Source organism: Talaromyces rugulosus, chromosome III (assembly GCF_013368755.1).
Source record: "Talaromyces rugulosus chromosome III, complete sequence".
In the NCBI taxonomy this organism is placed as follows: domain Eukaryota; kingdom Fungi; phylum Ascomycota; class Eurotiomycetes; order Eurotiales; family Trichocomaceae; genus Talaromyces; species Talaromyces rugulosus.
In genome coordinates this window covers 2,374,537-2,391,249 of record NC_049563.1, presented here as the reverse complement: position 1 = coordinate 2,391,249, position 16,713 = coordinate 2,374,537, and the positions used below count along the sequence as shown (strand labels likewise).

Sequence of the window (16,713 nt, the reverse complement as noted above, 5' to 3'; positions counted from 1 at the left end):
TATTTTAGAAACTACTCTACCTCTGTTCACTTATATTTCCATTTTTGTCTTTGCGGCTGTAATACGATCGAAATACTTGCGTACATATTCCTTATCTAACAACGGGGCGGGATAAACGTCTAGTCCAAAGACGTGCTTGCCGATAGGATTCCCCTTCATCAAAGCACCTGCAGTTTCGTCCGTGTAGCCATCGATGATAGTAGCGATGCGGGCCAGCGAACTCTTTGGATGAATTGCTGTATACTCATGTGCTCGACGGCGCCACTCGCTAAAGGGGATCGTCTCTCCACCACCACCACTAGCGATGCTCATGGCCTTGAGAAAGTGGTTAAATGTAGTCGCCTGCGGGTTAACAAAGTCGTAGTCCTCATCAACTCGCTGATGGTCTTCCGTCATAATGGTAGCAATAGTATTGCACAGATAATTAACAGGCAGCACAGCAGATAGGTCCGCATCAAGTGAGGGAAAGGCACCCAAGTCTAGACTTCCAGTAATAAGGTTGTTGAGAAAGTCACCTTTATCAAGTCGGAACTGGCCATTAGTGGTCGAGGCAGCTACAAAAGGCAAACGATAGGACGATGCCCTCGCGCCCCGAAAACGAGCCGCCACAATCATCCTTTCAGCTAGCCATTTTGAGGTACCGTAGCCATACTCTCCGTCATGTTCAGAAAGGCCGTAGCCCACATGAATAGGCAATGTGGAGATGGTGGATATGAAGTGAACTGCCTTGTGACGACCATGGGAGGCCAAACGTAGGATCTCATGCGTTCCAAGGACGTTGGGACCGATATAATCTTCCAATGGGCGCATCCAATCAACAAGAGCCCCGGAATGAAGAATAGCATCAACTCGGTTGGCCAGGTCGTAAAACACATCCTCGCAAAGGCCGAGCAGGGGCTGGGATAGATCACCGACCACCACGTTAAGTAGGTGCTCATAATTAGGCCTCAAGAGGCCGTATTGTTTCAGAGTTTCGACCATGCGTTCCTGCGCCTGATGTGAGCTGCTAGCACGTACAAGACAGTACACAGCGATGCCTCTTTCAAGAAATTCGTGTACCATGAATGCGCCAACAAAGCCTGTTGGGCCTGTCACGAAAACAGTCTTAGGAGTGCCCGAACATGAGGTGGCGATGTTATTGAACTCGAAACTTGGATCCAAGACACCCCTTCGGATGTCTACCATGTTGATATAAGAAGCAGCCGATACCGTGCTGGGTGGAGTTAAAGCGCCATTCTCTGACACACTTGATGTGCCACTCTCCATATCGCTTAGCAATTGTGACAAGAGAAAATTACTAAGTGACTTCAGGTTAGGATGAAGGAGGGTAATATTGGGCGGCAGTGCTATGCCCGTCAACGTTGATAGATGGTTGCGCGTCAAAACCGCGGTTAAAGAGTCAATCCCCAATTCATGCAGGGGTCGACTGGCGTCTATATAATCCATTCGGGTGTGTCCTAAGGCTTTGGCTATGGTTCCTTGGACCATACGCAATACTATGCTGCCGTGCTGTTCAGGGGCAGCATCGAGCAACATCTCACGCAAGCTGATGGGTTGATTAGTTGGCGTACTAACCTTGGTTTGACCAAGAATTGACTGTAGGAATGGAGGCACTCCCCCTTGGTCTTCGTAGTAGGCCTTGAGCTGCGGTAAATCAAGGACTGCAGCCACTGTGAGCGCTCGGCCTTGTTGAACAGCCTCCTCGAATAGGTCCAGCCCAACTTCCGGCGCAAGAAAGCCCAGTCCAAGCTGCGAGAGATGGGTACGAGTTGTCGGAGCAAGACTAGTAGTCAAGCCTTCTCCATTCCAGATACCATATGCAACCGACGTTGCAGGCAAACCCTGTGCGCGCCGCAGGTATGCAAGCACATCCATAAAGGAGTTGGCGGCGGCATAGTTTCCCAGTCCCGGTAAACCCATGATACCAGAGATGGAGGAGAACATCATGAAGAGATCCAGGTCTAGATCCTTGGTGAGTTGGTGGAGATTCCATACGCCGTCTACCTTTGGCGCAAGCGTCGTGTCACATTTTTGGGGCGTCAAGGACGATAGAATCCCTGAGTCAACTACCCCAGCAGCATGAACCACGCCGCGTAAGGGTCGATTGGCTGTAAATAGTTGCATGATAGACCGAAGACTGCCAAGATCTGCTATGTCGCCGCCAACTACAGTAGCTTTAGCTCCTAACATTGCAAGCTCGGCCACAAATGCTTCAGCACCCGGGGATTCCATGCCACGCCGCGACATTAAAACCAAGTCGGAAACCCCATGCGAGCTCACCAGTCTGCGGGCTACACGGCCACCAAGATCACCGAGGCCACCTGTAATCAATACAGCGCCGGCAGTTTGAAGCAATGGCTGCCCAGCTGGTGGCGATGTAGCCAACTTAACTCGCTCCATGTACGGCATCAGAAGCTGTTCCTTGCGGACAGCGGTTTCTGTTTGATCACCCAGCATCAGGGTCAAGCCTAGTGCAGCCAGGTTCGTCTCCTCATCCACATCGATCAAGCGTAGACGTAACTCCGGATGCTCACTCCGAGCAGTTCGCATCAGACCCCATAGCGGTGCGGCTCCGATCTTCACAGGTCGATCACCGTCGCCGGTAGTTATGGCATGCCGGGTGACCCAGACCACTGGCACATCAAATCCAATTCTGGCTACCGCTTGCAACTGAGCCAACGCTTTTGCGGTGAAGTTATGCGCCATCTGCACAACATCGGCGTCAGAGTCCCACAGAGAGAGCAGCCCGTCAAGCTGCTTGGCCTGCTGAAGCTTCGTAACAGGTGCTAGTTGGATCCCTGCGTTTGATAATGCTCTTTGGGCGTCTTTTGTCCACTCTGTTTCCTCTAATGGGCAGAGAAGACCCCATATACCACGTGGTTGGATGTTGTCCTTGTCGAGCCGACGCCATTTGATTTCGAACATCATCTTTTCTATGGCTTGATCAGCGTCGGTGCTTGCTGAGATGCCACCAAACCAACTGGACACCTTATTCGGAGGTTGGAAACCCTCCCGATTGAAAGCATAAGTAGGGAGGTTCACTCTTTGGCAACCAAAAGGCTTGAAGTATGCAGACCAGTCAACCGGCACATGTCGCACGTGCAGCTCGCTAACGCTATTTTGGATCACGGAGCTTCCATCCATATTTCGCTTCAGAGAGGGAAGCCAGAGAGCAGTACTCGCTTTAGAAGTATCGGCAATGCATGCCGCCCCCAAGCTGCAAAGCACTGGACTGGGCCCAAGTTCGAGAAAGACGTTCGCACCTTGATTGGCAAGCTCTTGGAACGCATCGCTAAATCGAACAGCATTGCGGGCCTGCTGAACCCAATACTTGGCTTGTTCAAGCTCGCCCGGATTGGCCACTCTCCCAGTCATGCTGCTGATAATAGGGATCTTCGGTGGGCTGAAGCGAACAGTTTCGGCCACGGCCCTGAAGTCAACCAGCATACCAAGCATGTGATATGAGTGGAAAGCATGGCTAGTGTCGAGCACCTTGACCTTACGACCTCCTTTTGCTATGTGAGCTACTACAGCATCAACAGCCTCAGAATCTCCAGATATAACAGTTTCGGAAGGTGTGTTGTAGGCTGCGATTTCAACCTTGCCACTCTGGCGCAGTTTATTAACTACCACTACCATCTCGACGCTGCTTGCTTCTACTGATACCATCTTTCCATGGTTTGGAAGGGCTTGCATCAACCGACCGCGCATCATCACAAGTCGGCAGGCGTCGGGCAAGTCTAAGACTCCTGCAACATGAGCCGCTGCAAGCTCCCCGACACTGTGTCCAAGCAGAAAAGCAGGTTTCACGCCCCAGCTCTGCCACAATTTCCAGAGAGATACCTCAAGGGCAAACAGAGCAGGCTGTGCGAATTCCGTACGGCTTAACAAGGAAGCACTCGCGCTTCCCGGTTCGGCCCACATGATATCGAGAAGGGGCCACTCCAGCTCTGTGAACCTCCCAACAATGTCGTCTAGGGCATCACGGAAAACAGGATAGATAGCATATAAATCTTTACCCATTCCTAGTTGTTGGCTACCCTGTCCAGTGAAGAGCATTCCCAAGCTTGCCTTGCCGATCTCGTTCACATTGCGCAGCTTACCAGAGCCCGAGCTGACAAACTCCAGCTTCTGCAGAATCTGCGCCTTATCTTTTGCGATAACTACCAGTCGTTGGTGGAAATGTGTGCGGGATGTGGCTAGCGAGTATGCTACATCGCTCAGACGGTGGTCCTTTCCATAGCCGCTCTCGATATGTATCCGCAGCTTCTCAGCCTGTGCCCTAAGAGCAGAGACACTGTTGCCTGACAGGACGAAAGGCACGGCAATTGGGAGTTCGGATTTAGTGATCTTGTCAGCGGTATCCTCAATGATGATCCTAGGGGGCTCTTCAACGATGACATGAGCGTTTGTGCCACCAATGCCAAAGGCGCTCACACCAGCCCGACGCAGCCGGCTGTCGGTTGGCAGCCATGGTCGATTTTGTAGGACCAATTCCATATTGGCGCTCTTCCAATCGACTGCTCTAGTAGGCTCTCTTACATGCAATGTTTTAGGCAGAGTATTGTTTTGCATAGACAACACTACCTTTAACAAGCCGACGAGGCCAGCAGCGGCTTGGGTATGTCCAATATTGGACTTAGCAGAGCCAAGTCTTAGAGGATTCGAGCTAGGGCGCTGCATCCCAAATACTTCGGACAACGCGGCAGCTTCAATGGGGTCGCCGAGCTTGGTGGCAGTGCCGTGAGCCTCGATATAGTCGATGTCGCCTGGCTCCATCGCAGCGCGGGCCAAAGCAGTGCGGATCAGTCTCACCTGGCCAGGGCCACTGGGTACAGTTAGGCCAGAGCTGGAACCTCCGTGCATCACTGCAGTACCAGGCAGCACGGCGTGGATTTCGTCGCCATCGCGCTGGGCATCAGAAAGGCGCTTTAGGACCACGATAGCGGCACCATCGCTAAATCCCGTACCGTCGGTATCATCTGAGAAGGCTTTGCAGCGGCCATCTTTCGAAAGGCCGCGGAGCTTGCTAAATTCAACGTGTATACCTGGGGTGAGTAGAAGGCTGACGCCGCCAGCCAAAGCCATGTTGCATTCGCCGTGGCGTAAAGCATTGCAGGCCAGGTGCGTGGCCACCAGAGACGACGAACATGCAGTATCAACAACTAGAGATGGCCCCTGAAGACCAAAGGTATAGGACACACGTCCAGACATGGTGGCGCTTGCGCTTCCGGTGATAGAGTATCCCTTGAAATCTCGCGGAATACTATTTGCTGCCGCATTTTTGCTAACGCCGAGGAAAATACCTGTTGAACTACCGCTCAGCTGACTCTTTGTATAACCAGCCCGTTCAAATCCTTCCCAGCACAGCTCTAACATCAGGTGTTGCTCTGGGTCCATTTCTCGTGCCTCAAGCGGCGATATCCCGAAGAACGATGCATCATAGGAATGAACTGAGTTGAGGAAGCCACCACGGCGGCAATATGACGTGCCATCAACATCAGGATCTGCATTGTATAGCTTTTCAGCATCCCAACGGTCTCTAGGAACATCGATAATGGTGTCTCCACCGCTTTGCAACAGTTGCCAGAAATCCTCTGGCGTTTCCACACCACCAGGCAATCTACACGCCATAGAAACTACAGCAATATCTTCATCGTTTCCAGTAAGTCCATCTCTCATTGTGCTGTGAGGTTCCTGCTTGTAGCTTTCCTTGTCTGTACCAGCCAGGTATAGGGCCAATGTCTTGATCGTGTAGTGCTCGAACAGTTTGGGTGTTGGTACCAACCGACACAGCTGTTTCTCTATCAATGTTTGCATGCGGATTAGGCGCACCGAATCGCCGCCGATGTTGAAGAAGTTATCTTCTACGCCAATGCGGTTGTGGCCAAGAATGTCTGACCAAATAGTTTGTATTTGTAGCTCCAAGTCGGAGATGGGCTGTATCGTGTTTTGTATTTGGATTAACTCTATCGGGTCAGGGAGGGCCTTGCGGTTGACCTTTTCGTTGGGTGATAGCGGCAATGCATCCATTTGTACGAAAAAGGTGGGCAGCATATAGAGTGGGAGTCGCTCGGCAACCCAAGGGCGTAGAATGTTATCAAGTGAACTTGTTTCTTGAAAGGGTACAGAAAGCACGCAGTACGCCACTAGACGATCATCACGACTTATAACAACCGCCTCAGAAACATTAGCATGACCAAGAAGGACTGTTTCGATGTCCCCAACGTCAATGCGGTGACCACGGATCTTGACCACCCCATCTATGCGGCCTATGACTTGTAGTTTTCCCGGCCCTATAAACCGAGCCAGGTCACCAGTGCGGAAGAATATGCCACCGTGAAAAGGATTGTTGAGAAAGCGAGACCGTGTGAGCTCGGCTTTATTGCGGTACCCATTCGATACACTGCCACCGCCAATATATACTTCACCTTCACAACCTTTTGGCACAGGTGACATATTATCGTCGAGGACGTAGATTCTACCGTTGGCAACCGGGTTTCCCACCACAATGTCGCCCTCTCCAACTTTTCCAACGCTTCCGTAGGTCGTCTCGGAAGGTCCGTACACATTCCACACCGAATCAGCAGAGGCGAGCAGGCGGTCCGCAAGTTGGCGAGAGAGAGGTTCACCACCACAAATGACCTTGGAGAGTCGCGGCTTTCCGCCCCATCCAGACTCGAGAAGCATTGTCCATGTTGCGGGTGTCGCTTGCAAGATGGTGACTTGGTGGCGCTTCATTAGGCCGATGAGCTCGCGCGGATCCTTGACGGCACTTGAATTTGCGATTATCATTGTGCAACCAGACACAAGTGGCAATAACAGCTCTAGAGCTGACATGTCAAAAGAAATGGTCGTGATGGCAAGCAATCGATCATGCTCGTTGCAACCCGGTTCATACTTGCGCAACGAGCTCAGAAAATTAGCAGCGGCTCCGTGGCTAATCTCAACACCCTTGGGGCGCCCAGTAGAACCAGATGTATAGATTACATATGCTAGATCCCGAGGTTGAATTTCAGTTTCAAGGTTGGTCGTGTCGGTGATTGAGCTATCTCTTGCATTTCCAACACCTAGACATAGGTCTTTCCATCCTGCAAGCCCCTTGGTCGGACTGTCGTTAAGGAGGATAAGTTTGGGACCGGCATCTTCAACCATTTGATTGATGCGTTCGGCGGGGAATGATGGGTCGATAGGAACATAAGAAGCACCTATTTTTAGCACGGCTAGCATAACAACAATAAGGTCGATGGAGCGTGATACGGCAAGGCCGACCACATCACCATGTTTTAAACCTCGCTTTTTGAGACCTCGAGCAAAGGTATTGGCAAGCACATTGAGCTCTTTAAAGGATACGTTGGTTTCGTTGTGAATCAAGGCTATTTTATCTGGAAAGCTATCCGCAACTTTCTCAAATAGCTGATCCAAACGACCACCTAGTAACGAGATGTCGTCAGTGGCGTTAAAGTCGTTAACCAGAACTTGGTAGTCTTGCTCTGAAATACTATTCATCTTTATTTGGTAAGAAATCATAAAGATAGAGCAAAATGATGAATGTTCATATGATACCGGTTGGTTGCAAGGGCCGAGTTTGCAGGCCATTGACATAACATTCTGTGCAGCTGATATAAACACAAGTTCTCCCACGTCAGGTACCCAATTGCCACTGCATTAGGCCTAACAGGGTACAATACCGAAGTTATCCTATCAAATGTTTCGCTACATGCGGGAATAAAAACAGCGATTCGACCGATTACCTACGGATGTACAAAATCGTCAGACCCGCACAACATGTTCGAAGACCTTGCAGTTTTGCTCAGTTACGTGGCAGGGAGACCCAGAAAGTTGCAGATACAACTTGAAGGATATGCGTTAAAATAAAACGTTCTTTGTGATGCAGTACTGTAAGGAGTTGTAACATCCCAGTAAGCTAGAGTCTAGATCATTATTTTTAGGGTCTAGTGTTACAGAACGGCATCGCCTTTTGTTGGACCTCTCTACTTGTCGTAGGAGCCACAGATTCAACGTACATGTAAACACCTCCTGTGTGGAATTAGAGTGCCATGGATTGATAACCTTGAATCAACGAGATGAGAACAAAAGAAAGTTTTATTGGTAGAGAGTTGTAAGCCTGACTTCTAGTAATTTATATCGCTAATAAAGGCATTTTCAATTGCGGAGTCATCGTTGCTGCAAAAACGAATGAATCTTGATTTAGTTATTGGTCTTTTTTTAAAAAAAAATTGCTTCTGTTGCGTAAGTCTATTAGCTAAGTATATTTCTTGATTTGGACTACTATTTTGAGCCTATAGTGAAGTCTGTAATATGGGTCTTGCTGTAAGGGGATGGTTGACGACGCAGGAGGGTTGCTGCAAAATCTAACATACACATGTATGTCCGATGTGGCTAGCTACTAGCGTACACCTAAAACCTGCAGCGAGACAATTAACAAGTTTAACAGGGTACTTAGGAAGCTTGAAAGCTTGCAGGCCTGCGGTGGGGCCGGAAGCAAGCCCAATTTGACCTGTTTCAAATGCTGACTACGTGCCAGCTGGTATGCAAAAGCCTGTGGCAACAATGTATAGCACACATCAAAAAAGCGGTCAACTCTTCTAGAAGTCTATTATATCTCTACTGGATTGAGAATTATATCTAGAGCATTATCAAGAAACCCACAGGGGAAAAAGACACTTTAAGCTTAAATACCAACAATGATGGTCTATGGATCGACGTACAACAAGATCATGTAGATTCATCACAAGCACCGAAAAGAGTAATAGACTGTCAGCTAGCCACACCTTCATCAATTTTTCTGTGTTACATCGAGAAATGGTCTTACTCGGACCACGACCAACTTGCATGCATTAGCGTATTATCCACCGCTTCTCATCGTCGGTCATATATCACCATTATTTGCCTACTCCGTAGTAAGTTGATCAAAGCTTCATGGGATATGACAACGCATGAATGTTTTTCATCAGTTGATTTTACGCGATTTTTAGTCCTTGCTTAAGCAAGCCATTGCTACCGGGATTCACTCAGAGCCGCTTATGCATACTTTACTGCAATAGCCTTGTTTCACTGAGTGGTGCAACAATGTATGTAGATAGATCATATTTGCTAAAACTACATTACTACCCTTCCATTTCCAGTTTTCTCAGTCGAGCTTCAAAGACCACACCTCTATTTGGACTTGAAATTAGTAAAGAAAGAAATGGAGACAGACAAGAAATACGCTCCTCCTCGTCTGTTGCCCCCGATTGATGCGTCCTACCAACCACCCCGGGCCATTACGAAGATTCCAGCAACTTCTTCTCTGGACGAGATTCTCGCACTTATTGAGCGTGATGGCTGTGTTATATTGACCGATTTTGTCCCGCTGAATACCCTGGACAAAATTGACGAGGAGCTTGAGCCCTACACCAAGCCTATAGCCAATTCAGATTCCTATGACAACTTCATTGGAAAAAAGACTAGGGTTGTTCCTGGTTTGGTTGGGAAGTCGGACACCCTAGCCAACATCCTCGATACCAATGAGACTATTGAGAAACTCCTCAAAATAATTTTGGAGGAGAGGTACTATGCCACTTATGAAGAACATACCGAAGAGCTTGTCGTTGACCCGTTACTGAGTATTGGAATGGGTTTCTTTGTCGGTCACGGGTCTCCTCGTCAAGCTCTACACAAGGATGACATGATTTTCTCCAGCAAGCACCGCCCCGATATGAAGATTAATGAAGTAGACGGCTTCAGCTGCTTTATCGCTGGAAGCAGAATCACGCGAGAAAATGGCGGTACTATGGTTATTCCCGGTTCTCACAAGTGGGGACATGATAGACGTGGCAGATCTGATGAAGTTTCCTTTCTTGGTAAGTCCATGTATTTGAGATTAAAAAAAAAATCGTTTATCGCTCAGGACTGAAAACAATTATTTCCAGAGATGGAGCGAGGCTCCGCTTTCATTTTCCTCAGCAACCTGTTTCACGGCGCGGGACACAATACTATGCCTGGCGAGGTTCGTAAAATCCTGAATTTTGCCTTTTGTCGAGGAACCCTGCGTACGGAGGAGAATCAGTTCTTATCCATTCCTCGAAGTAAGGTCCTAAAGATGAGCCCTAAGCTACAAACTCTGCTTGGATTCAAAAAACCAGCTGGCACTTGGCTAGGACTCGTTGAGAACGAAGACCCTGCGAAAGATCTTGCTGCTATTTACGAGAATGTCTATCATAACTAGCCCTGGTTCTTTACCAAAGTTGTGTCGGTGGCGGTGAGGATGGTATGGGGCCGGAGCCTGATGTATCTAGAACATTATAACTACACAATACAACATAAATGTTGTGATAGTTCTATCTAGATGACGATGATTATTTCTCGTTGTTCTCTCCTCTATAGAAGAAATCAAATGTCAATTTCATCATCTTCGCCTAGGGAGTCCATACTTTTTACTCTATATATGTTAATGTTATAACACATTATTACCACAGCTTGTTTGATGTGGGAGTTTCTTGGTAGCCTGAAATAGTAAAATTTGCCGACTTCCATTTTGTTTACATGATATTTCTGTCGTTGGAGATAAAACTTCAAAGTGGTTTTCGGACCTACCTGTATGAAACTAACTCCAAGTACTTACTCCAACACTAAAACCAGTGCTACCTCGGCGATATCGCGACAAATATGGGTTCACCGGAAGGGACAGGTCGGGTCCACTGGCCGGGTCGGGTAACTACATACACGTACGACGAATTACACTTCAAGGCACAATGATGTCAATGGTACATATGAAGTAAAGGTAGTCCATTCATATAATTTTCTACTATGAACCTATATGAATCCATTAACATGACGAAATATGTAGCATCATTTATTGTCCGGAGCTTCCATTTCTGCATGAATTGCGTCATGAACCAATATTTTACTAGTTGACATTGATGTATGCATTATCAATTGATATTTATAACATTTTTGAAGAATCCAGCTTAGCCACCGTTGATCAATTTGACACATCATGCCTACATATATCATCAAGTGATCAATGTTCGTAAAGCTTCAGCTCAGCCACCATAGATCGGCACATTGTGCCTGCATGTACATATGCGTGATATATCATATGCAGCTCTGTTTTTCGTGGAGGCTACATGTAGTTATCAATATAACTCTTTTATTATCATTCATACCTGCAGTATGCCACTTCCAAACCTGTGTTCTTTACTGCATCGATTGATTCTAATTGCTACTAGCGCACTGTAACTGGGAGCGTACGTGGCATGCGTATGCGCGACTCCTTGCGCATCCATAACCCTGTCTGATCTCGCATCAGCAGGCAACACATTTTTTGGGAATAGGTCTCATTTCAGGTACAAAAAGAATATATATTTCAGTAACACTAAAATTGCTTTTAATGCGGGGTTATTTCCAAATAGCATTGCTAATGTTGGCTTCCTTGACACTTTGTTTTATAGCACTTTTACGATCAAGAAAGTATCCGCTGTCGCCATCATGCAACTGGAGTGTGACAAAATACATGATTTTCTCGTGGAAAAGCTCCCGCCGGCATACCTTGGCACTATTAAGAGGTCAGCCAAACAATGGGACCATCGATTGAGTTATGAGAGCCTAACACAAGGTGTATCGCCCCTAAAAGACTCTGCTAAAACGGTCAATCCGTCAGCAATAATCCCACTAGGCACAGGAAGACCAACCTCGCTATACTATCCCTGGCAATCCATGACTATGACTGAAACTGAAGAGAGCCGTCAATCTCGAGCCTTGAACCCAACAAACCCCATGGAATGCCAAAAGGGGGAGACAGCGTTTGATCTTTCTTCTGCTTTAAACTATGCCGAACCTTCAGGTTGGAGTCAACTGGTTTCTTGCTTTCGGGAAAACACCGGTCTCATTCACAACCCTCCTTATCAAGACTGGGATACGACGCTTACGTGTGGGTCAACTTCTGCTATCGAAATAGCCTTACGCATGTTTTGCAACCGGGGTGATTGGATCTTGACTGAAAGTTTTACATATCCCGGCACGCTTATGGCAGCAAGAGCTCAAGGACTGAAGACGCAGGGTATCGAAATGGATGATGATGGCCTGGTACCAGAAGATTTGGACACCAAGCTTCGATGCTGGGACACATCACGGGGCCGCAAGCCCTTCCTCTTGTATATGATTCCGTCTGGGCACAATCCAACAGGCATAACCCAGTCCACCGCACGCAAGAACGCAATCTACCAAATTGCGGAGCGGCATGATTTGTTGATCCTTGAAGACGATCCGTACTTCTTCCTGCGGCTCAATGAATCCTCTAAGCCATTGGATAACCAGCCCACTTTCTCTCGATTTGACAAACTGCAAAAATCACTGCCCACGTCGTATCTATCTCGTGACAAATCCGGGCGTGTCATCCGTGTGGAATCTACATCTAAGATTTTCGCTCCGGGTCTCCGATGCGGCTGGCTAACAGCCAGCAAGCAAATCGTCGATATATTCGGCAACTTTGCCGAAGTAGGGCCATCATCACCTAGCGGTCCATCGCAAGTAATGTTGTACAAGCTGCTTGTTGAAAAATGGGGCCAAGAAGGCTTCGCTGACTGGCTGAACTATTTGTCAGGAGAGTATAGAGTGAGAAGAGACGCTATGATTGCTGCGTGCGAAAAGCATCTGCCCGAGGAGTTGTGTACATGGACGACACCAACGCATGGCATGTTCTTGTGGATCACTGTGGATTTAGAGAGGTATCTGGACTGTGCGGAGAAGAGGACAGAGCAGCAGTGCCGGGCCGTTGAAGACAGGATCTCCGAACGCGCGGAGAATAACGGGGTGCTCGTTGCAAGGGGAAGTTGGTTCAATGTTCAGAGTTTTACAAGCAAGATATTCTTCAGGATGACGTTCGTTGCTACGGCTTCGCAGGATAATCTCGAACAGGGTGTTGCGCAGTTTGGTAGAGCTGTGAAAGACGAGTTTAGCTCACCCAAGGCATAGGAAACTTACCTTGTACAGCATTTGAAAGAAAATTCAATGGGGGTTAATTTCTAACCCATTCATGCGATATTTGCAGTGATATAGTAGGTTCATATATGTAACGTAAATTACAGACTTTGGATACTGCGCTAATTGCGTGCTAATTTACACTTTTCCGAAAACGCGTGTTTCCACTTTTGTCAACACAACAATACAACCGAGCATTTTTAAAACATTATTGTTACGTGTTTTTCTTTCTAATTTGAAGTTATTCACAATCTTCAAAATGCCTCCTAGACGCGAACTGACCCCGCAAATGCGCTCTCGCCTATGCGAATTGAAATCAATTGGCCTCTCATTTAGCCAAATCCACCAAAGGCATCCTGAGATCCCAATGGGAACGATTCGCAGCACTATTCGCCGTGAAAAGGATCGTGACGATAACAAAACGGCGCCTCGCTCGGGTCGTCCACGCAAAATCACTGAAGAGCAGCTCGACCGTCTGCGAGATCTGGCGGCTTCTACTCCAGGCATGACATACAAGGACATTATGAAGGAGATTGGCGCAGATATCCATAAGCGAACTCTTCAACGAACACTCCAAGCCATACGAAAACAACAACAAAAGGCGCGACAGCTTAATTATCGGACCGAATCGAAGAAACCTGAAGTTGGTGCTAACTAGATATTATCGATTCATATCAAAACATTGCACAAGTGTCTATTCAAAATTACAGATCTGTATCCGACCCGTTACGATACGCTGGGCGGAAACCCCGCATTGCGACAGCTCTCTGTAACTTTCCTCTTCTCCAGGCAATCATCAGTTTCCAGGCAGAAACAAGTCGATCTTTATCGACGGATACTCGATTCAAAAGCTTCATTATGTTTTATTGATGCCCGTGTCTCTTGTTAGCCGAGCATCGACTACGTTTGAAGGAAGCTGTTATAGTAATATCGCCCCCGTCATGGCCAATTGGCGCGACGAATATCATGCTGCGCTGCTGGTTCGTGATGAGCGAGAACAAGCAAACAACAGCTTTTACGATGCTTGTAAGAAGAAACAACCCTGAAGCAGACAGAATAAAAACATCATAGTAACAATCCACACAGACACACGGCTAGCCGACAGGACAGCAAGTCTTTCTACTGTCAGCAAACAACATCACCAAACATCCGAGGAAGGGACACTCTCTGCATCTCCCGTCCCACAACGAAAAGGGACAGCCACGGCCGTGGAATCCAGTCCAGAAACTGGCATAGCTTCACAAACCCAACTCGCAACGGCTCGAGCAGACCTGGCCGCTGCCCAGCGATCGCGTGCGGAAACCCAGGATCGGCTGGCTCGCACCAACGCCGAGTTGGATAAATTAAAAGCGAAAACGAAGCAAGATACTCGAAAGATTGCCTCTTTGGAAGGAGAGCGGACCCATTTGGCTTTGAGATTGAAAGATAGAGATGAGGAATTAAGAGGGAAGGCGAAATTGCTTGATGTAGGTTTCTTTCTTTTCTTTCTTTTGTCCCATGATGATGCGAGACTTATGCTAACGTGACACCTTTTTGAAAATTTCAGAACGTTCAAGATGAACTAGCCTCCTTGAATCTACAGCTCAATATGGCAGAGGATCGGTCAAGCAAGTTACAGCGCGAAAATAAGGAATTGGTTGACCGATGGATGGCGCGTATGGGACAAGAAGCTGATGCAATGAACGAAGCGTCAAGATTTCAATAGACTAAATACCCAAATGACAGGATTTTGTCGCTGCTGTAAAATGCCTAAATGTCCAGGCTGGGCTGGCGATGGTGTCCTGTTTATAACAAAAGCTATTTCATATCAGACGTGACTTCTTATTCTTATTATTATAGACACATGGTTAATACTGTTATATCAAATTATACACACAAAAAAAGTTCAGCTAAATACAACACAGGACCTCCAATGCGAACATAAACATGAAAACAATCCACATGGCCCAAAATTCGTTAGATGAATGTACATGCATTGAAAACTTCGTTCTATTCCAAAAAAAAAAAAAAAAAAAAAAAAAAAATTGCGATCTTTCTTTAGGCAAGAAAAGGAGAAGGCGCCCAATGATCAATCAACAGGCGAATGGTATCACTGAATATTCAAAAAGGAAAATGTATATGAATAGGGGTTGTACTGAACTTCTTGACATCAAGGAGAGAACTAAAGGGAGTGGCTATCGGCAAAAGCTTTAAGTCGAGAGCTATCCTTGGTAGCAATGAAGTAAGCTCCGCCGACATCCGTCCAGCTCACAGAGTCGGACCAATAGTTCAATCTCTTGACGTCGAGAAGGTTGATTGGAGAGTTGAGGTTTCGAGACTGAATCTTATGCCCTGCAGGCACGAAGGATTTGAGAGAGACGATCTTGCAGCCTTCTTTCATGTCCAAAAAGTGGTTGATCAGTTCGTTGTTCAGCTGTGGCGTGAAAGCTTGGTTGTTGATTAACACGACATCGGCCCTTTTGAGAACATCGAGAATGCTTGACTCGGCAAGGAAATCGCCATGAACAAGACGTGTCTTTCCCGGTGCGATTCCCCATAGACGGCATCGAGCCTTGAATTCGACTCTCTGCAAATCGGCTAGTTTGCAAGCATTCGGCATCATCTCACAGCCCCAACTCTCGCAGCCAATTTCCAAAGCTGCTTGTAAAACCACGTTTCCGACTCCGGATCCCAAGTCTACAAAGACTTGGCCCGACTTCAACTGGGTTTCTTTGAATATATTGCTGATGAAGCGTGGCAGGAGTTCTCCGTAAACATTATCGGTCCCGTTCTCGTATTGACGTAACGACTCTACTCGAGGTGATACTGTTCGAGAGTAAATTTGCGTCAATATCCTCTCCACAAGAGGCAGGCGTAGAAGATGCGTTGCGTCTAAATGCTTGGCAATGGAGTTATCTGCCACCAACCTTCGCACAGCACGATTGTAATCCGAAAGCGTTTCTAAAAATTCCGTTTCAGAAGCATGCGCGAGTGCGCGACGAAACCGCCGTTTGATTCCAGTTGACTCGTTATCGAATTCCTCTTTGGCATCCTCCGGGATATAATGCTGTGAGACCATCTCCACCACCTGTATGATATCATCGAGAGGTCTAAAGCCCTCATTCTCCTTTGTTGCGACCAGCTGATACCGCTCGCCTTTCAGTGAAGTCGGATACTGCAATCTAACTTCGGTTGGCGGAGAACCGTCTTTGTCCTTGTTGAAAACCGGTACGTATTTCCCAGAAGACTTGTCGGAGGTAATATCTGCGGCATGCACCAACATCAGAGCCTTTGGAGACTCGTCCGAGAAAGCCTCTGGTGCTCGTATGCGTCGGTCAAGATCTGGCTCTATGTCATCGCTTAGCTTGGCACGCTTATGCACTTCGAAAGACGCATCGGTATCGCTATCGTCATCATCGCTGGACAGTCTCTGGATCGGAGAAGGCCGCTTGAGATTCCGGGCTACCGTTCTCGGGCGTGACTTCGACAGGAGAGCACCATTCTTGGTACTAGTACTGTTGGAATTCCTGCTGTCATTTATCTCGCGTGCTGCTCGGTTGTTCTGTTTCGATCGGGCGACTCGCGATGCGTCGGTATCGGTTGTGGCAGCGGACGACGATCGAGACTGCTGTGGTGGCGGTTTGGCCTGGGTGACGACCTTGCGAATCTGGGGCTTCTTTGCTTGAAGAGAAAATCCCCCTCCCTTTTGCAAGTGATCAAAAAACCCCATGTCTGGTCGGCACGAGGGGG

General features: G+C 47.6%; 5 protein-coding genes across 5 annotated transcripts; 3 read left to right on the top strand and 2 right to left on the bottom strand.

The window, feature by feature from the left end:
* Positions 1 to 30: 30 nt before the first annotated feature.
* TRUGW13939_05687 (uncharacterized protein) lies at positions 31 to 7,509 on the bottom strand (the record flags this gene model as incomplete). The annotated part of the gene is made up of 1 exon (XM_035488847.1): positions 31 to 7,509. The coding sequence occupies one exon, from the start codon at positions 7,507 to 7,509 to the stop codon at positions 31 to 33; it is 7,479 nt and encodes a 2,492-aa protein (XP_035344740.1).
* A 1,702-nt stretch (positions 7,510 to 9,211) lies between these two features.
* TRUGW13939_05686 (uncharacterized protein) lies at positions 9,212 to 10,231 on the top strand (the record flags this gene model as incomplete). Its single annotated transcript, XM_035488846.1, has 2 exons — positions 9,212 to 9,866; positions 9,936 to 10,231. 2 exons carry the CDS (start codon positions 9,212 to 9,214, stop codon positions 10,229 to 10,231), a joined length of 951 nt encoding a protein of 316 aa, XP_035344739.1.
* Positions 10,232 to 11,493: 1,262 nt separating this feature from the next.
* Positions 11,494 to 12,978, top strand: TRUGW13939_05685 (uncharacterized protein; the record flags this gene model as incomplete). Its single annotated transcript, XM_035488845.1, has 1 exon — positions 11,494 to 12,978. The coding sequence occupies one exon, from the start codon at positions 11,494 to 11,496 to the stop codon at positions 12,976 to 12,978; it is 1,485 nt and encodes a 494-aa protein (XP_035344738.1).
* Positions 12,979 to 13,243: 265 nt separating this feature from the next.
* TRUGW13939_05684 (uncharacterized protein) lies at positions 13,244 to 14,689 on the top strand (the record flags this gene model as incomplete). Its single annotated transcript, XM_035488844.1, has 5 exons — positions 13,244 to 13,627; positions 13,695 to 13,753; positions 13,874 to 14,010; positions 14,071 to 14,450; positions 14,531 to 14,689. The coding sequence occupies 5 exons, from the start codon at positions 13,244 to 13,246 to the stop codon at positions 14,687 to 14,689; spliced, it is 1,119 nt and encodes a 372-aa protein (XP_035344737.1).
* Positions 14,690 to 15,145: 456 nt separating this feature from the next.
* Positions 15,146 to 16,693, bottom strand: TRUGW13939_05683 (uncharacterized protein; the record flags this gene model as incomplete). Its single annotated transcript, XM_035488843.1, has 1 exon — positions 15,146 to 16,693. One exon carries the CDS (start codon positions 16,691 to 16,693, stop codon positions 15,146 to 15,148), a length of 1,548 nt encoding a protein of 515 aa, XP_035344736.1.
* Between the last annotated feature and the right edge of the window lie 20 nt (positions 16,694 to 16,713).